This window comes from Motacilla alba, chromosome 5 (assembly GCF_015832195.1).
Source record: "Motacilla alba alba isolate MOTALB_02 chromosome 5, Motacilla_alba_V1.0_pri, whole genome shotgun sequence".
Taxonomy (NCBI): Eukaryota; Metazoa; Chordata; class Aves; order Passeriformes; family Motacillidae; genus Motacilla; species Motacilla alba.
In genome coordinates this window covers 48,383,963-48,404,285 of record NC_052020.1, presented here as the reverse complement: position 1 = coordinate 48,404,285, position 20,323 = coordinate 48,383,963, and the positions used below count along the sequence as shown (strand labels likewise).

General features: G+C 36.3%; 1 protein-coding gene across 1 annotated transcript in view; it reads right to left on the bottom strand.

The window, feature by feature from the left end:
* Nucleotides 1-18,607, bottom strand: part of VRK1 (VRK serine/threonine kinase 1) — a 30,966-nt gene extending 12,359 nt beyond the window's left edge. Inside the window, exons 1-11 of the mRNA XM_038138959.1 lie at nt 18,507-18,607; nt 12,998-13,156; nt 11,452-11,507; nt 7,197-7,266; nt 6,722-6,809; nt 5,193-5,301; nt 4,959-5,051; nt 3,825-3,957; nt 2,492-2,612; nt 1,583-1,641; nt 561-739 (exon numbers count right to left, since the gene is read on the bottom strand). Coding sequence (XP_037994887.1) covers nt 561-739; nt 1,583-1,641; nt 2,492-2,612; nt 3,825-3,957; nt 4,959-5,051; nt 5,193-5,301; nt 6,722-6,809; nt 7,197-7,266; nt 11,452-11,507; nt 12,998-13,151 — 1,062 coding nt within the window. The 5' untranslated portion in view covers nt 13,152-13,156; nt 18,507-18,607. The remainder of the gene's footprint in view (nt 1-560; nt 740-1,582; nt 1,642-2,491; nt 2,613-3,824; nt 3,958-4,958; nt 5,052-5,192; nt 5,302-6,721; nt 6,810-7,196; nt 7,267-11,451; nt 11,508-12,997; nt 13,157-18,506) is intronic.
* Nucleotides 18,608-20,323: the final 1,716 nt, after the last annotated feature.

Below are 20,323 nucleotides of genomic sequence, written 5' to 3'. Positions count from 1 at the left end.
TAATGCTGTATTCAAATTGGAATTCAAGTCCAGAGATAAAGGCTTCTAAAATACAAGGAATAAAATACCCCTAGCCTACCAAAAGACTCAAAAAAACCATAATAGATTAGTGAAAGCAATATGCGAATTTCAGAATCAAATACTTGCCATAAAGATGCATACTTAAAACTAAGCTTTGAACTAGTCATGGAAAGGAAATTCATACGAAACAAAAACTAGACTAATCTTACATGTACCTTGATCCATCTGGAGTTTTACCAATTTAAAGAAATAAGTAAATTAACCAAATTAATATTCAAACATCATTATTTCTAGGTATACAAATTTTGTTATCCCAGGTACTATCTACTATAAAAGTACGTGTATAAACATCATTCTGTATTAACTTTTATTAACAATCAGTTAAGATTAATTAGAGAAATAATGTGTGCAACCAAGACTTAAACATTTCACTATTTAATTATTTACTACTGGATTAAGTTATGACACCTACTTCCAACATCACTAACTCTTACTCAACCAAGTGCAATAAATGATGACATAAATTTTTAGAGTAAAACCTTTTGCACGGGATTTCTTTGAAAGTCTCCATTCTCTGCCAAGCCAAAGTCAAGCAAACCATCATCTTTTTGTCCAATGGCCTTGAGACCTTGCAGAAGTATTTCTCGGAAATGCTGATAAACAGGTTTCTCTTCATAGCTGAGTACCTTCACCTTTTCCATATATTTGGCTATTTCATCTAAAGAAATGGCACCTCCAATTAATTTCTATTTGAAAACATTTTAATCATTCACTTTTACTACAAAAGAGACAGAAATTATGCATGCACTACTTATGCTATTCTTGAAATGGTTATTTATAAACTCATAATAATTATGTCTTTACTACACATTTTAGAAAAAAATTATACCAAGGTTCATTACCCAGTGATGACAGCATCACTGTTTTTTACATGTTTATTGCAATGAAGAAAACAGTCAGTCGTAAAAACCCCTAATAGGCCAATTTTCACCAATGAATGCTTATTTACATAGTATTTCTTATGTCTGTATTTAAAAATGTGGAAAAGGAAATTCAATGTTATCTCAGAACTTCATCAGTTCAAGACTGAAACATATACTAAATAATACATGAAACATTAAACCCCTGAAAAAACAAATAAGTCACACTTGAATGAGAAAACTCTTCTGATCACCAGGAATAGTGGAAAATAACTAAATAGTAAGATCCCAGGAAAGTGTATTTCTAATAGAGTCAGTTTAAAAATAATAAATAATGCACTCAGCAAATCACCTATGCCAAATAGGAACAATGTATACTTCAAGACTGCACTACTTCCTAAATTTCCATATCTAAAATTCAGTTGTGAAAAATCAATTTACACATCTCATGTTTGAAATGAATACTGTGCTTAACCAGAAAAAACAGAGCGTCTGTAGGGTACAAAACTGCAGCCAAAAAGAGTCTAGACTTCTCTTAAGCAACAATCTAATTCATGCCACTTTGTTGTTCCTGATTGAAAGGAATAATTAAAATAGGTAAAAAGTTAAGTAAACAAGTATTTTAAAATAGCTCCTCTTACCTGGTTTATTTTTCCCAGGAAAGCATTTGTCCATCAAAATGGAAATATTATCTCTACATCTGAAAAACAAAATTAATAAAAACTACTGTTTCTTTTGAATTTTCAATCTTGTCCTGTTCCGATGAACTGTTTAAGTACCCAGTTTGGGCCACTGTCAGATACAAGAAACATTACTGCATAAGCCTCTGTTATGACTTAGTATAGCCATTTGTAGGTGTGCAGCACATTTCAGAGCCTGATGAATGCCAGATGGGCCATCTGAAACAGTTTTTGATTCTCAAAAACAAGTAGAAGACTGAAGAAAAAGAACTGGTCCATTTTCAATCCTCACATGCTGATGCTAAGGAAGCTAAATATCAAATATTTGTTAATGAGACAGAAACTGCTGCGCTGGGACAGCTCTCTTCATATTAAATATATGACAAGAGAAGGCTGATCTGGGCTGAGGGGAAGACGAAGGCACATTGATATTGAGGCTGAAGGACAAAATGAAAAACAATTTTAAAATCCCATAACAGTAGTGCTCTAGTTGGAATGATGCTCAAAGTCATTTAAGACTTCCCTTTAGCCTTCACTTCTGCCACATGCATGAGAGCATGGTGTTAAAGGGACTCATGATGACTGATGGTTACCTGCATCCTGCTAAGAGTGCTTTTGGCTTCACCATGGCAATTCAAAAGTGCCAATACTGCGGTGGAAAAATAAACATCTCAGACATGCAAAAGAAGCCAGCAGAACAGTACAAGTGAAGTTTAATTACATGTCAAGGATACATGAGACACAAAAGGAAAATGGGAGATATACACAACAAGAGCTACTCACCAAAAGGGAACATACTCAAAGTACAAAGCATTTCTACAGAAAGACATTTTCATTTTCAAAAGAGAATGAAAACAAATAGTTTCTCACCTGATTTTTGAGTCTCTGACAAAATTTGGATCTTTCAAATTATCTTCCCATGGTAGATGCCCACTAAGCCAATGAATCATACAGTAACCCAAGATCTCCAGATCACCACGTCTCGATGGTGCTAAATACAGATGCACATACAAAAAAACCAACCACAACATTAGTTAATAAAGCACACACAGTTTAACAACAGTAAAGATTTATAAATATGTTAAGACAATGCTAACACCACTTTATCTGTTACTTATGTCTTTATTTTAGCATGAAAGCTAGGAAGGAGAAAAATATTGTTCCTACATCTGGAAGGATCACTTCTTTTTCAAGCCCTTTATCAACTTCTCCTATTCAAAGACATGACATGCTGCAGTTATCCCAATTTGGGAAGCTTTTTAAGTACTCAGGTTGTGGAAAAAATAGAACAAGTTAGTGAAGTGATTGACTTTCAGTTCAAAATAGTTTTTATTTCCCTTCATCTATAAAAAGGTAAAAGTGCTGAAACCCCCACCTCCCCCAAAAAATATTCTACAATGCTGAATTATTTTATGTGGCCTGAAAACTGAACAAAGGACTGTATGAGATCAGATCCCAAAGCCTTCACAAAAAAAATAAAAACCCCACCTAGAAATTAGCAACCACAAAAAAACCCCACCAAAACAATTTACATACACAGTGACCACAGACTAAACTAGAAATACAAATTGGCAGATCAAGTTGTCTTTGGTTATGTTCAGCTTTAAGTATCCTCAAGTATATAGTAATTTTCAACAACTGTTATTTTTGCACACTCTTATGCTAATAAAGCAAAATTTAAGAAGTAAGAAAATGAAGTTGATATTCACTATAAATCCTCAATGATTAATCAGACATAAACCTGTCCTTTACATATTCAACCTTTTCTCATTCTTGTTTTTTTGATGTTCAGTGACTACAGGCATAATTAATTAATTAATGACAATTTCTTGAGGTAAAATAAAAAATATTTCCACATTGATACAGCAACTACTTGTCCCCTAAAGCCAGGACCTATTTTTCTATCAAGATCTACCAAGCACTATTCCATTTCTACTTCATTAATAAAAAGCAATATGCTGAACCTCTTATCTTTATAAATTAAGGCATTCTTAAGGAAGTTACATAACAAACACAATTAGTAAAAGTTAGTAAATAGAAAAAAAAGAAAAATGCCAGCATAGCACATAAAGAACAAAAATGTTTTAAAAAGCATTTTTTTAGAATCAGAAACTTGGTTTGTTTATTTGCTGCACTGAGTTATAGGTCTTTTATTTATAAAAAAGGATATGCAAATGCCTATTGCAGAGTTTTACATCCTTACCCACACCCTTGTGTGCATCAATACTGGTATATTCCACAGTTCCATCATGGCACCTTTTAGGATCTTCTTTATATGCTTTGTGAACTCCTTCAGGACAGTACCGGTAGGCAAGTCCATAATCCACCAAGTACACCTAGTAATTCCCACAAAGCATTCGAGGGTTAAAGAACTATAAATACAAAAAATACACAAACAATAAATGCAACTCCCAACCATTCCCACAACTTCTTTGAAAGTATTAAGAATGGCAAGTTGTTTAAGTGTGAATGATTCTCAGTACTTTATTAATCTTAACACTTATGATTTGAAAACAATGTGTCAGTTAGGTTTCATTGTTTTCCACAAAACAATCTGATCTGGAAGTCATTTCTTGCTGCTACAGAAGGCAAGTACAGTACAACAGTTATTACCAGTAAAATTAGATTTAAAAAAAGAAAAACAAACCCAAGTAACAAGCAAAATAAGACGTAATGTCCACAGAGTTATAAACGCATTCACTGTGCTACCCTCTTTAAAGTCAGTTGACCCATTTGAACAATACTGCATACTAGTACTTCTCAATAACAACAGAGTTACTTTAAGAGAATTGAAATTACTTACTATCTTACATCTTTCACATGCTAAAATATTTGAGCAAGAACAAATCCATAATTTGAAACTCTAATATGCATTGTTTGAATAAAGAGAGTTAAAAATGCAGAAAAATTAAAGACTTCCGTAAATCAAGTGGAACAATCAGCACTTTAAAGACCAATTTCTCCAAGTAACAGAACACTTATCTGATGGATTTCTTGAACAAAGCAAAGAGGTAACAATGCAGACAGGCAAACATAATTTACCAGTGTGCTACATAATTTTAGGCTTCCACCTGCAAATACCTATTTGTGAGTCAATTTTTTTTAATCTCAAGAATTTCTCTAGAATACTATTTGGGCCAAATAGTCAATTGATAACTGTCCAGCAAAATGCATTAAAAATCACAGAATATTAACTAGATATAAATGTCAAGCAGAAATAATGCTACCATATACATTCTTAAAAATGAGCTTCTGCTAAATTTCACAGGTTCAAAACACTTTCATTGTTGTCAAATAGAAGGTTTAAAACATGAGGAGTAAAATGCATTATAAATACCTGATTAGGGTTCTTGTAACTCAGAAGGAGGTTTGAGGCCTTGATGTCTCCATGCACATATTCATGCTCATGGACATACTCCAGAATATCAAGCTAACAAAACAAAAGTCATTTAAATGCAGTACCCAGGTCTGCCCACCAGAGGACCTGGACTCGGCACAAAAGTGGGACTGAACTGAGACATTTACACAGGAAAGACAGACTGAGAAAACAAAATCTATTTTTTAAACTTACTACTCTCAGGCCTAATTGTAGTACAGTTTTATGGGGAAATTGCTTTGCATTCTCTTCATACATCTTCTGAAGATCTCTGCCAAATCGGTCCATTATCATAAATCGATAGCTAAATTCAAGGAGAAGAAAAAAAAAAATCAAAGCCAAAAAACCAGCAAAGATACTGAATCATACTTAGGGAAAATTTTTTATTTGCATGTTAACTGTACTAACTAGTGATTGAATACATCTCTCTCAAAAGAAACTGTTGTAAATACTTGAAATACAGCATTTTTTTTAACACTGTACATCAATTCTTACCTTTTCATATCAGCTACTCCAATGTTCATCCATCAAAAGAACTGCTCTATATTCTAGTTATGCAACAAAATAACAAGTACTCACAGAGGAAAGCATCCCTACTGGAACTCACTATAGGCACAACCAAGCATCATCTACTAACAAAAATACATTTCTTAGATTTATAAATGGCTAAGTGATTTAACATTGTACACTTACAATGTTCCTTTATTGAAATCTATTGCAAACTTTTTTTGACCTATTGTTAACAACAAAACCTCTCACTTGCCAGAGGTGTTCTGATATTCATTGCTATAGCCAGAATGGTTCTAGAACTATGAGAGTTCATAGTGATTATATTAAAGAAATTCATGCACTAAACACTGAATGCAAAGTCACTTTTATTTGCAGGATAAAAAAAATGCTACATTTACTTTTGCTATCAAAATGAATTTTTCTTTTACATTAGCTTAGTTTTACAATTGAGGATCTACTGAAACTGATATTTCTGACATACTGAGGCATCCATACTGACTGCTCTTTGCAGTAAGCCACACAAAGCAGCCTGACCTACTGTAAGCTGCCAGAGAACTAAAACTCCTCTGCAGCACAGCTGTTTAGAGAAGAGCCACCAGGAAACAAGGACTATTACATAAGCAGGCATTAGCATCAAAGACCAAGTAACAAAAATCTTTCCTGGCATGGAACAATACTAAAAACTATCCCTAGACTTAAACCAAATTTAACATGAGACTAGCAGTTATTCCAGCTCACAGATTAAGCCACAAAAAGCTCCATCCCCATGGAAAATAGAAGAGATTTGAGAGAGCACTAAGTCCTTACATCTGTGAGTGAAAATATACTTTAAGTGCACACAAGAAGAACTTTAGTAATATTATTCCGGGACTTGTAGATTAGAAATTGACTTTGTTTTAATTACAATATAAAAAGCTTCTAAACCACATATACACAAAGAGCATCATTGTTTTACAGCAGTGTTCACAACGAATGAAATCTCAATTATAAACACTGTAACAAACACAAATAGGAGTAACAAACAGAATACAAACAAAATATATCTATTTATATAGTCCCTAAATACACCCTTGCAATGCACATGAAAATTTGTGGCAGAAGTTAACAACATAAAGATAAGCAGCAAATAGACCTTTTAAAATAACTTAAGCTAAAAGAGATAATGTTTGTGGATAAAATAAATTCCAATATATGTCAACAAAAGATATATTCACCTGTTTCCATTTCTTTCATGCAAGCCAGAACCCCAATATCTTGGTACACCCAAATATTTCAGTTTATGGGACTTAGTCCACTTCTGAACTGAAAATACAAATAAAGTAAAGTTCATGAATTTGCATGAGTAGAGACTTACATAAAAAGGAAGTAGTCATATCACTTACAGTTTTTATATACGAGTGAGCTGCTTATTTCATGGAAATGTATTTGCAAAGTATACAGGAAAGTTAATCACATAGCCATTGTAAGGACAGAGATGCAACTAGAGTTTAAATTTAGACAATACTACCAATGGAACTTCTTACCAAAACCCTCTAATTTACTGCATATCTGAATTAAATTTCAATAATTTAAAAATTATTTTGAAAATTCCCCAAAGAGATTCTCAAAGCTCAACCTTACTTTACTTCTACAGGCTCTGTTTTCATAAATGGTTGTAGGTCATTAAAAACATTTTAATAGACTGCTTACTTTCATCTGGCTTAGCAGCTCGCATGTAGAACTTTAACTCAGTAAAAAGAGGTCCATTCTGGCTGGGTTCCTTTAAGACAATTTAAAATTCGTTAAAAACTCCTGTGTTAATGCCGAATAATTATTAAAAGCTGAAGCATTCACCCTATAAAAACATACTGTGCCTCAAATGCCCTACCTGAAGCTGATAAACTCAATAGGATATCTTCTTATTATAAAAAAAATTTAGCTCTAAAAGCTATTTTTATTACAAATGCCTTGACATTAAGGGAATTCAAAATACTGTCCCACAGAAAAAGACTAAAGAATAAGAAATTAACTGAAATGTATAGAAATATTAACAATTATTGGCAGAAGTTTAGCAGAGAACATTAAACATTATCTCAGATTCTCCAGATTACAGCTGGATTGCACCAGTTGCAGTAGACTTTAGTGATTTTAAAATAACGCCTGAAATGATTCAATAAAAAAATCTCTTAAAAGTTAAATTCTTATTGAACATAAGGTGTTTTGTTCCTTTCATACATTAGTTGACCAAGATAAAACTAACAGAGGATTTAAAAATTTCTCTAAATTATAAGAACTACAACTATTCCGATTTCAGAAATACCTTGTATTTAGTACACTTCAGTTCCATTTTCAAGGAACAAAACTATAGGAACCATGTATTACAAGTAAAGTTCAAAAGAGAAATTCCTATGAAAACACCAAAGATTTGAACTACTGCAAGAACACTAGATGGGCAAGTATCTTGAGTCTACATTTCCAGAACATGGTAAAGAAAAAAGTAAAAAAAAAAAAAAAAACAAAAACCAAACTCAATTCTTGTAATTTTTGAGTAATTGATTCTGAGATGAGCTTAAGCAACTCATTTTTGTCTAGTTACTATATATCCAAATTCATTCTACCTCTGTGAAAATACCCATCTTGGAATATCCTACACTTATAAAATAATAAAACGTATGAAATTACGGGCAAAGAACCTCAAGAATAATACAATCACATGACATTAGATACACACCAATCTTAAACGGGTTTAATTCTAACTTTTAAATGCAGATGTGACCTAGCCAATTGCTACAGGCCAGAGTGTAGCACAGAGCTAAGAGAGGCCCACTGCTGTCCAGTCTGACTGGAGCAATGCAGAGCTCAAAGCGCCCAGACCGCGGGCTCTGCTGGGCTGGAACACGGGACATGCTGGGAGCAGATACCCCCAGCCTGGGTACCACTCCTAGGCCTGGGCACTTGATTACAAAGCTACTGCCTGTCTCCACCTCCCTTTCTCCAGCAGCACTGCCCTGATAAACAATGGAGCCAAGACAGCTTTCTGGCCTCTTCTTGTGAGGAGGAACCAGAAAAAAACCACAAAACCGAAGACCAGACAGTTTGTGTGATCAACACACACAAACTTTGGTACCTGCAAATTTACTTTCACAGTAGTCAATTTATCCACAATGGACAATAAATTAGCAATACAGAGATTATGTATGCAGAGAAGAAGGGTAAAATAGATTGATTCTTCTATTGCAGTTACCTCAAACACACACATTACTTGACCCATTCACTTGATCCTGTGTAGCATTATTTATCAATACCCTAACTTATTAGAATATGAATTCTCATATCTCATAATCTTCCTTTAATTTACACGGATTTCAACAATGTTGTTTTCCTACTAAAATACAGCAAAAAAAAAAAAAAAAAAAGTAGGCATAAAAAGTTCTTACGTTATTTATCCAGAAATAAATTATTCCAAAAAAATGTATGCCTCAGTGCTGAAAATGTGTATCTTTCTCTGGTCAGAAAGAAAAACCTGCTATCTTTTCATACTTGGAGAATGGATAAATGATTCAACCATAAACCAGATCTTTATGTTGACTATGAAGGTGTTTTCCCACAATACCATTAATTCTACCTACAGATAAAGAAATGCATATATGACGCTAAAAAAGCGTACACAGCATCCAATATTTGATATAATAGCCCAGAAGAGTGCAAACACAAATTTCTACAGCTTTATGCCCAGGGTCATTCTAAATACATGTCTTATAAAACTGAAATTAAAGTCTTATTCAAAAAGATAACATAATGAAAGATTATAGAGTACGTGTCAAAACCGAACAAACTTCAAGTAGTGTTTTAAGAATTCTGATCTTTTTCAGTCAGCAATGTAATGAAGTGTAATTAAACCCTGCAACCACTCCTGAACAATGACATCTGAAAAGTCCACATGTTAAAAAGCATTTCTTTTTTAATAAAAACTATGATTCATTTCATACTGCTCAGACATCAATACTATGAGGATATGTCAAAGACTAAGCCAATTTCCATCCTGCTTTAATAGCTTAATTTGAAGAACGTTACTATAGAAGCAGATATTTTGTTAAACACTTATAATTGTTCAAAGCTGTTAACCACTTTGCTTCAGCTGACGGAAAAACTAGAATCCACCAAGGCATCAGAAAATGGACTCTTATCCAATGTTGTGTTATACCAGACTGTAGAGGCATAATATGTTATGGGTCATTTGTGAGGCTAGCACAAAGACTGGGGCTACTCTTTATTGCCATAAAGACAAAATTATGAAAGTCAAATTAAAATTGAGTAGTCCTCTGGGATATTAGCAACAGAGGTATTTACAAAATGCTGCAACAAAGTGAATCTAGCACAGGAGCAACTCAAAAGCTGGGGCAACTCCTACATTAAGAGCCTAAAGTGGAGAGAAGAAGATGGATGGGTTTCAAACTCAGGAAAAGAGGATAATAGCAATTACACACAGCATAAAGTAATGCATATCTGATGGTTTTCCCAGCAAGTCAAACCAGATTCTTCCATGGAAGTGAAATGGCACTCTGCTTCCTGATCAGTTCAAACTCAGCAGGAGCCAGTAATTAGAAGCCACTGCCTCTCCCAGGCAAGCCACTGGTGTTATCTGCCTCTAAAACAGACGCACAATGGACATCCCCACCCTCAAGAGGACAGGCTGGGGCTCCTGGTCTGTCTGGAATTCCTGCCCACAAACACCTAAGGCGGCAGCAGCAGCAGATCGATGTTGAAAGTGTGACAGTCTGACATTTGCTTAGCAAGCACTGCTTTTTTCAGCAAGGGAAAATATTTCGGAGGGAGGGTCATCACAAACTGTACCTTGGGGTGTCTAAACAGATCAAAACCAGTATTCTAGAATTTCCCTTAAGTCAGCAGATGCAAATACCAAGATTAAAGGCACATACTAACCAAAATGTATTTTACTTTAATTTAACCTAACCTTATAGTTTCAGGAACAAATGTTAAAAACACTAACATATACACAAAGTGGTTGGCTTCTGCAGCAAGGTATTTCAGAATCATCATATAGCTTAGTAAATAAAATGTTAAAACAGTGCAGTTCTGAACTGCACTAAAAAACTAATCTTTTACACTGTGAAATTCTTCTACAGTTCCCTGGTACTTACTTTGATTGCAGGAAGAAAATGAAGGGTCTGGATCTACTATGACTATTGCCATATTCCTTGTTTTTTACTAATACTGTGTAAGATCTTACCATATCTATACAAAATGGTCTGGCAAAATTTAAGAAAAAATACTTTATACCTTAGAAAGAGAAATAGCCAAATCCAAGTAAATAACTCTCTTTTTTTTTACTAAAACCATAAGAAAATTTCATGTAATAAGAATAATTTGATTATTTGCTATAATAGGATAAAAAAAACACTATCAACAATGCTTTTTCTACTCTTCTTCTCTCCAATCATTAGGTTAAAAAAATTACATCAATGTCATTTCAGCTCAATAGAAATTAGAACATGTATGTGGTTTATGGAAAAATATTTTTATGAAAAAACTTTTTGGGCACCTCAGGAATTAAAGTTTTGCTGTTTCTAGTCACGAGCCATCTGTCAGTTTATCAACATCCAGTGGTGAGCAACAGTTCACAGAGACTCACTGCTGAATCACAGAAATTCTCCAAAAGCTAGACAGATTTCATTCATTTGGTGATATCTGTGTTGTTTATAGGAAGCTAATGAAACAGAATCTGATCCATTTCATGGATCCTTTTTAACTCCACTGATGTCTATTATGATGTTCCTCATACACAGGAGTCCCAATTCTCAGCAGCATTCTTCTGTATCACCCCACTTTTATTTTAAACAGCACTTTGCAACTGCATTATTTTCAGAAGATGTTTTAAATTACACATTCTATTCTAGAACAAATATTTTCAAGTTGTGAAGTAAAGATTCAAATGCTCTCTTACCACTTTTGCAACATAAGGGGCATCACTGCCAACCGACTTTGAAGAATTAACATCAGCTGTTAAAAAGGAAGCTTTTATTAGTAGTAGGAGAGGACAGCATACACTCACTTGTTATGCAGGATGCACAAACATATAATAAAGTAACTAGGTACTGACACGAACACAGAGCAGTACCTTAGTCTTTGGTTAAGAGATTCACAGTATATGTGAAGGCTACTGTATACAGATATTGCATTCTTGCATTCTCCCTTCTTTTTGAGGAGTACAGACTGTTTATTAAATGAAGGCATTCTTTTTTTTTTATCCAGTAACTTTTTTCCTATTGAATAGTGATTCTTTTGCTTTCTAGGACTATTATAAACATACACATTTGTGAACAGAAAGAAGAAAATAAATTCCATGCTCCCATGTCACATATCCAAAAGTGACCTTCTGTTGCTACTAAGTTTTTCTGACAGAAGATATAAATATGAAGAACAGCAAGTTAGGCAAGTACAAAGTACAGGAACAGTCAGGGTCACAGTTTTGTGCAAATGATGGGGAAGCAGAGAGCAAGCTTTGGCTTGAACAAACCAGGAATTCGAGTGAGTTGGAACTCCAGTAAATTTAGTAGCTCATTGAGTGAGGCTGAGTAAGAAGTTGAAAGCTTCTTTGGCAAAAAGCCACCCACTGGTCCTGTTTTTTCTCCTTAACCCACTTATGCTGCAGTCTGTTCATTTTAAAAGCAGGACAGATTTTTTTTTCCTGTTTTCCAACTCAGTATGAATCCAGCACAACCTTTTCCCCAAGATGAGGAAGACTATATTATAATGATCACATTAACTTTCATCCCTTCAGAAATGTTTGAAAAATTACTAGGGGCAATGAAGCAGAAAAGTCTCAAGACCTCTCCTATCTGTTCATCTGTCCAAGTGAAAGAGCTACTAAGTATGTAACACTATTTCACTTTAAGAAGTTTTCATTGCAACAGAATTGCAAAACAAGACCTGAACTGAGGCTCTAAACTGTAAAGTTCAACACTAACACTTTGATTTGTTTTTAGCACTGATTACATTAAAAAAAAAAAGTATATGGCATGCCAGAAGTTCACAAGGCAATGAAAAAATAAAAGCAATACCAAAGTCAAAACCAGTCTAAGTATTGGCTGACCACTAGTCCCAGATATATGCACTGAGAGTTTCAGTTCAGAATTCATCATTATAAAGACAATCATGCAAAAATCCAGTCTTTCAGACAGACCAAAATTCAAATTGAAATAAATACTAAACTATCCATTCCATGGCTAAAAAGTAATAAAGATTTTGATTTTTAAAAAGAATGAACTATCATTGGAAACTCATAAAACTGGTGCTTAAAGTGACCATTTGTCTATTTCCGTCATTTTTTTCCAACACCGTGACCCAAGCTAAGGTTCTAGCAGAAAAGATCATGTGAAGACACTATTCTGTATTCATATTTCTAACTTAGGGTCAACTTTTCATTGTTGTGAATAGGGATAAACATCTACTCTCCATTTTAAAGAATTATCAAAGATAGCTGCACTTACCAAGGTACAGGCGTCCAAAGCCTCCCTCCCCTATAGGGACACCTAATTTCCATTCTTTTCTTGATGTGTCTGCTAGAACCTCCCCCAGACCAAACACTTCGGCAAGTTTCGTTTTTGAAGGGGCTCTTTTTCCAGCTGTTTTCTTATTTGGCATTTTCCCTAGAGAAAGCAAAGAGGAGGAAAAATTTAAAAAAAAAAAAGGTTACATGTTGATCCAACTTATTTTACGTAGAAACCTGTTAGAAATACAAAAAAGAATGGGTTATTTAAGCCCTAATTTTTTACTACAAAAATGCTTGAAAAGAAATGCAATAAGCAGTTTCATCAGCATGATTTAAAAGTGAGAAACAACTAATTTTTCCAGGCATCACAAAAAAATTTGACAGCAAAAAATCTTCACAAGAGAAATTTATTACAAGACCTTGTATAATACATGCTAAAAAGATCTCAGAATCTATCACATTCAATCAATCAGAAAATATCACAGGTCTAAACTTAGAAAAAAGTAAATTTATGAAGTAAAGCTCATCAGTTTTCCTAGAGTTAAACCTGCATATTGAAAAACTGCAAGTCTTCAGTGGTAATATGAGGAATTCCTCTTAGCTGTAAAAAAACACATACTACAGAGACCAGTAATGACAATCACACCAGTAGCATGACTGAACTGTGTATTGCAATTGCTGTATTTTGCCAAGTGTAACTTAGCAATTGTATTGTTTTCAGTATATTTTATATCACTCTCCTAAATCAGAAATCTCACATAGCATCAACTATCTTCAAAGAAGTAAATTTTATATTAAGTATTACATCCTTTATATGTTTTATGGAACATCTAAAAGAACCTAGTCAGAGAGTAATGGACTCTGGCAGGAAGCAGTCTCCAGACACCACAGCCACTCAATATATGCATACAGAAAAGAGGGTGCATCCTTCCATGCCAAAATTCTCCTTTTTTGGGGTCTTTAATAATTTGAGAAGTATGTTTGTGTTATGGAACCACATCTGAATACATTACTTAAATCTAAAAGAGAAACTTCAACAAAACACTTTCATTAAATACTCACATCACAGGAAGATATTGGTATTTATCAATACCAACATCGCAAAAGCTTCATCATTATCACAAAACAGGATGTTTTGATTCTGCATTACTTTTCCATATTTCCACCTCCATACAGTAACATTCTTCCCTACTACCAAGACACATCTTACACATAAATTTTAAGACTAGCTTTACCTACATCATTATCCATAGCCTCTTCAAGAAACTCCTCTCTACATCCCTTTGTCTTTTTTTTTTTTTTTTTTAATCTTCAAGGTGATACATAGTTTACTGTCTTGGAGGAAGATCCTTCCTCCAGATTTTCTACAGGAGAAAAATGAGACTTTCAAGCCCCAAAGACAATTCCAGGCAGCTCAGATAAGACCATACCAATGAGAAAGCAATGGTGTCAAAGTGTCAGAAGGAACAGAGCGGTAGAAAAGCCTACGTGCTACTTGTTGGTATCACTTACAAGAGCAGGCCTGAAAGATCACTGCAGACCTTTAAACAGCTTCACAGGACATCTAAATCAGGAAATGGATTAAAACAAAGAGCAGACTGAAATTATTCAAAGTGCTAATGAAATAAATCAGATGTCTGCAGCCCCAAAGCTGACTCAGATAAGGCAAAAAAGTGCAAAAATCAGCAGCATTGCCCAGTGACTCAGATGTGGGACAAGATCACACACTGTCATCTAAAGGATACCACAACGTATCCAAAATGAGCACACTTGTCCTCAGGCTAAGAAATAACTTATTGCCAATATAAGAACCATGCAGAGGGATTGAAGGACTGCATCCCCTTGATCTCTGAGTTATTACAAATAATTTGGGCAAGACTTGGACAGACGTACTTAGGTGCTTCAATGCTGGACAGATTTTTGCCCACAAAAGAAAAATTTGTAGCCTCTCTTACAATAAGGCTAGCAAGCCTGTTAAAGAAACCTATTGATACACTCCGTATCTTTGACATTCACAGTAAGACTCTTGATAGCAGCCTTGCTTAAAAAGGAATTAAATTTACTTAAAATAGCTCCTCAAGAGTATCAAAGGAAGAGCTGGTGCTTCCCTCTTCTTCCACCCCCGCTTATTTTGTTTAACATGGTCAATAATTGTATGCCTGAAGGTATTTATTTTTTTAAAAAAATTGTTAATGACAACTTCCCTTTATCCATAAAAGCAAAAATTCAAAATGGACATAAGTTTGAACGTCCCCAGCTGGGAACCCTGCCCTTAACAAATACACTAGATACACATACATGGTTTCTTGGCCGTCTGTATTCATACCCATCTGTTAACATGGCACTGTGCCTACTTACAAGTTGGTCAAACTATCAGTAGGCCATAGGTGCCAAACACTGATCGCTTGCAATGGGCAGCATGCACAATACTAAGCACTCAATCTCTTGCAAAAAAGCTGCTACCCAAGGAAATATTTAAGCAATGGCTGCACATGCTTTCATATATATTTGGATAAATCCATTCAAATATCTTCTATTGACTGACACCAAAGACACCTGGACACAGCAGAAATTCTCTACATGAAAAGATAGAACTAGGAAAAAAAAAAACACAATAAAAAAAAATTAAAAGACAATTAGAATTGAGCACAAATTCTATCATTCTATATGCTTTTCAAATTATAATACAGTAAACACAAGGAGTTTGTCAGGAAACTTATGAACCGACAAAGATGACATAGAGCTGTCTACTGTACATTGCACAACTGGAATAAAGCCATCTATTTCTCCCTAAAATCACTTTTAAAAATTCACCACCACCATCCCTCCAAAAAGAAAAAAAAAATTAAACTTTCCTCTCAATACTTCTTTCCATCAACAAAGGAAATATTTTCTATCAACAGGTATTGTGAAGTTTAATTCATTAGTTCCTGCAATCATGCTAAAGTCCTTGGAAACAGTGCCATGGATGTCAAGTACTGTACTATCATTCAAGTGTCAGACCTGACCCTACTTAGCTAAGGTGCCTGACAAGAACAATATTCAAGGTGCATGATTGTAAACAGCAGCATTTTATGTTGCTACAATGTGCTCAAAACAAAGATTTTCCTACTAAGAAGTATGAATAACAGAAGTCTATTTGTCTAAACTCTCTCCAGAAGCCTCTTAGTACTACAAAGGCTTCTACCTAATAAAACATCTTGGAAGAAACAGAATACACTGTACTTGAGATAGGACTATTGATGCAAAATTGTCTGCATATCAGTGGTGTTATCTTTACAAATGTTGCCTGCTACAATTGCAACTTAAGCGATACTTGAACTCTTAGAATAAATATGAATAGCCACTTCTCAATTCTTGTTGCCATTCATTATCAACAAAACTCTGAAATGAATACAAAACAAATTTATTTTGAAGGAATTTCTGCTATGTGTCGAGTCAAACTGGTTGCTTCCTGATCTTCCTCTTTTATTCTCTGGAAACTGTAATTTTTACAGTTGTTTATCTTAGTAGGATGTATTTTCATTGTCAACCCAGAGAAGGCATACTGGTGACCTGTGCTCCTAGAGGAGCAGGTAGTTCCAGCAAGACCTGAAATCTATGTATCATTAAAACTGTTCATTAGTCAAAACAAGAAATCCACATCTGCCTGAAAAAAAAAAAAATTAAGACAAGGAGAAAACTAAACTACAATTTTGCTCGAGGAGTAGGGAAGAAAGAACATGACACTTAAAGACTCCTGAAAACTGTAGAGCTGTTTCATGGGAGGGACAACACAAAAAAAAATAACTGATGGGCCAGCCACTTGTCACACCAGGTGAGGTAAACAGTGAACAAAGATTTTCTTGCATAAATCAGACATTCTGGGACTGGCTGATCACCGTGAAAACCTCTCCAATCTAAGTTCCTCATTAAGATACAGTTAATGGCACTCATGGAAAAAGAGGCATTACAGTTCTCTCCAAAGACATAAAAAAACCCATTCTTTTTAGAGAAAATTAATAAATGCCATTGGTGGACCACAATTCCTGAGAAATATGTAACCACAACAACACCACAGGGGACCAAGGAAATGCCTTTTTTCCTTTCTTTGCTAAACAAACCAAGATGACTTAATATTTCAGAATGCAGCTTGTTCAGAGGTAGGAAACATTCATTTCATTTCATTCATTCATTCATTTCATACAAGTGGAATTACTGGGCTACTAATTTTAAACTGCTTTCTCAAGAATACATTACTTTTTTTTAAGTTTCTTTTAAGGTTATTTAAGGTTCTCCTGAAAATCTTAATTATCACTCAGCTATTGCAATAAAAACCAGTGAGCATTGTAAGGTATCAAATCGTGTCATTCCAAATCACCTCACCTCTGCACCAACTGCAAATACCTACTACATGTGAGTAAGGCACTTAAAGGCTTTTTGATAATTTAGCACACTGTATAAAAATCATCAGCTCTGAAATTCCTCAGGAATCCTACCTCACTTAGGGATTATCCCCAAGAATTTAGGGGGCAGTTTATTCCTACAGATGAGAGCACATGCCCTTTGACACAGTAATAGTTACAGGAAGCTTCACAGCAGCTTTTGTATTTTTCTTAGTCATAAAAAAGGTCCATGGATTCCCTATAAATTAATAAAAGCCTACAGTTCTCAGAGTGCTTAAGCACAAATTGAAAACCAAAGAGAACAACAAGAGTTCAGACTGTCGGCAACTGCTGAAGTCTCAAACAAGGAACTCAAATAGCAAGAAATAGGAAGTGAAGAAAAACCACTACCAATGACAGACACCAGCTTAGCCCAATTCTTACACACCAGGCCTTCCCTGATCCGAAAATCGCACCTTTTTGTGATTTGTAGGCCTGTGTTTAAAAAAAAAAAAAAAAAAAAAAAAAAAGTAGACTTTAAAGCAAAACTCAGGAACGCCTCCCAGCCAAGGTGATGCCACACCGAGACAACCCCGAAGATGACGAACCTCTAAAGTGGCACAGAGCATAGCTTTACTCAGCCTCCTATAGTGATAAAAAAACAAAAAACAGGAAGTAAAACAACTCAGGCCGCTGCCACAGAAGGCAGCTTTAGATGCCACAGCCGGGAAAGGAGGGTCCCCACGGGAGAAACTGTGGGAGCTGTGCCCCACTGCCCCGTTCCCTCCCTGCCGCCCCACGGCTTGGGCCGGGAGAGGGGAGGGAAGGGAAGGGGAGGGAAGGGAAGGGAAGGGAAGGGAAGGGAAGGGAAGGGAAGGGAAGGGAAGGGAAGGGAAGGGAAGGGAAGGGAAGGGAAGGGAAGGCGCCGTCCCTGCCCTAGCGGAGGAACACGGCTCGGGCGGGCCCCGCGGTGCCACCGGCCTCCTCCGCGAGGGAAGCGGGGAAAACCGCCCGCAATCGGCCAGAAGGGCCGGGGATACTCGGCACGGCGAAGCGGGTGCGAAATAGTGCCCCAAAGTTCGCCTCCTAAAAAAAAAAAAACCAACCATCTGCAGCCCAGAGGCAGCCGCTGGCTCCAAGTACCTCCTGCGCGGGCGGGCCCGGCGCCGCTCCTTCCTCCCGCTCCGAAATTCCCGCACTGCCCGCCGCCCCCGGCGGCCCGCCCGCCCCGGCGCCACCTCCCAGCATCGCCCGCGCCCATTGGTCCGCCGAGAGCGGCCCTCCGCCTCCGTCCCTCCCTGGTCGCGATGCCTACTGGGAAATATAGTCCGTGGCCGCAGCAAGTGGCCACAGGCGGGTCCGACGCGGACTACACTTCCCAGCAGGCACCGCGGCCCGAGAAGGGCCGAGCGCGGAAGTCTCGGACGGTCATGGAGTCGGCTGGCGTGGAGCAGACCTGGAAAACTGTTCGCCCAAAAACTGTGCCTAAGTGCCACGTCCACTCGTTTGTGGAACATTCCGGGGGTGGTGACTCCACCAGTGCCCTGGGCAGTCTGTTCTACTGCTTCACAGCTCTTTTCTGTGAAACAGTTTGAGTGTTAGAAGAAACTTCGGTTTCTCACGCTGCTATGAGTTTGGGAAGGCCTTTGTCAAGCTGATACCACAGGATCCCTTCGGTTAGGAAAGATCATCGAATCCAGCCTGTGACCGAACACCACCAGCTGAACTAGACAGGGCACTAAACCCAGCCTTTCCTTAAACACCTCCAGGGACGGTGATTCCTCCTCCTTCCATTGTCAGGCACAAATGTCAGCACATCTGCCCCGATTCTGAGGAGCAGAAGATGAAGCAGAAAAGACATGGCAAACCAGGGAATTTAGGGGATGAGGCAGGAAAATAAAAGGACAACGATTTTGGGGGTTGTTGTTTTTGTTGGGTTTTTTTGTTTGTTTTTTTTTTAATTTGCTGGGTGTTTCAAACCATTAAAAAGCATTACCATTTCATGGCCACCGTCTTGACATGATGGAGTTTTATAGGTACTGAATAGTACCAAACTAGTATTTATCTTTGCTCAAACAAAGAACTGTCATTCTGTGGTATGTTCATCATGACAAAACTTACATAGATTTCCTTGACCACCTGAGCTACACTAAGAATACCAGAAATGAATTTTTGAAATATTTTTGAAATACTAGGTGCTACGAGAGATGTTCAGGAATCTGAACTGTTCTGTATGTTCTAGGGTATTACTGTTCATAGGAAAGACCAAAAGTTTGTTTGAACTAAGTGAAGAACACTCCAGACATGATAGCATTTCACTTGCAGTACCATCCTCTTTTTCATGATCCTCTGGAATCATGAAACCATTTTAAGATGCTGATAGAGAAAATTAAATGAGAAAGTTCATAAATATTCCACTTCTACATATGAACCACATTTTTATTTAATAGAATGTAGTACTCAAGTTCTAAAGTAAATTATGTTCTTCACATTTCCGTTCTTCCAAAAATTATAGAATTAAATGTCTTGTAATTCCAGTGTGTGTTCTTTTTCTGCAATCTTCTTTATTTCTCTGCTTTGCAAAATGAGAAGAAAAATGCATGTACATTGCTCAAACACCATGTCACACTACACACAATGAATTAAAACCACAAATAATAATTTTTTAAAAAATTAGTAGGCAATTCCCAAATGAACGGGGAGACTGTGCCACCACAGATACTTGATAAAAGAGTACACATGCCCTACACCCAGCTGTCCTACCTGGGGGTTGAGGACCACAGATGGGAGTAGAGATTAAGGTTACTGTATCAAAAAATAATCACAGTATTTTCTTCAAATTGCAGACCTCATGAATGGCTAGGCCACAGAAGATTTTGCTAAAAACCTTGTGGTCAGAGTCCATAAACAGTCTGAAAAAGAGCAATGGTATGATCACTTCCCGAGGAGCAAGTTTTTGA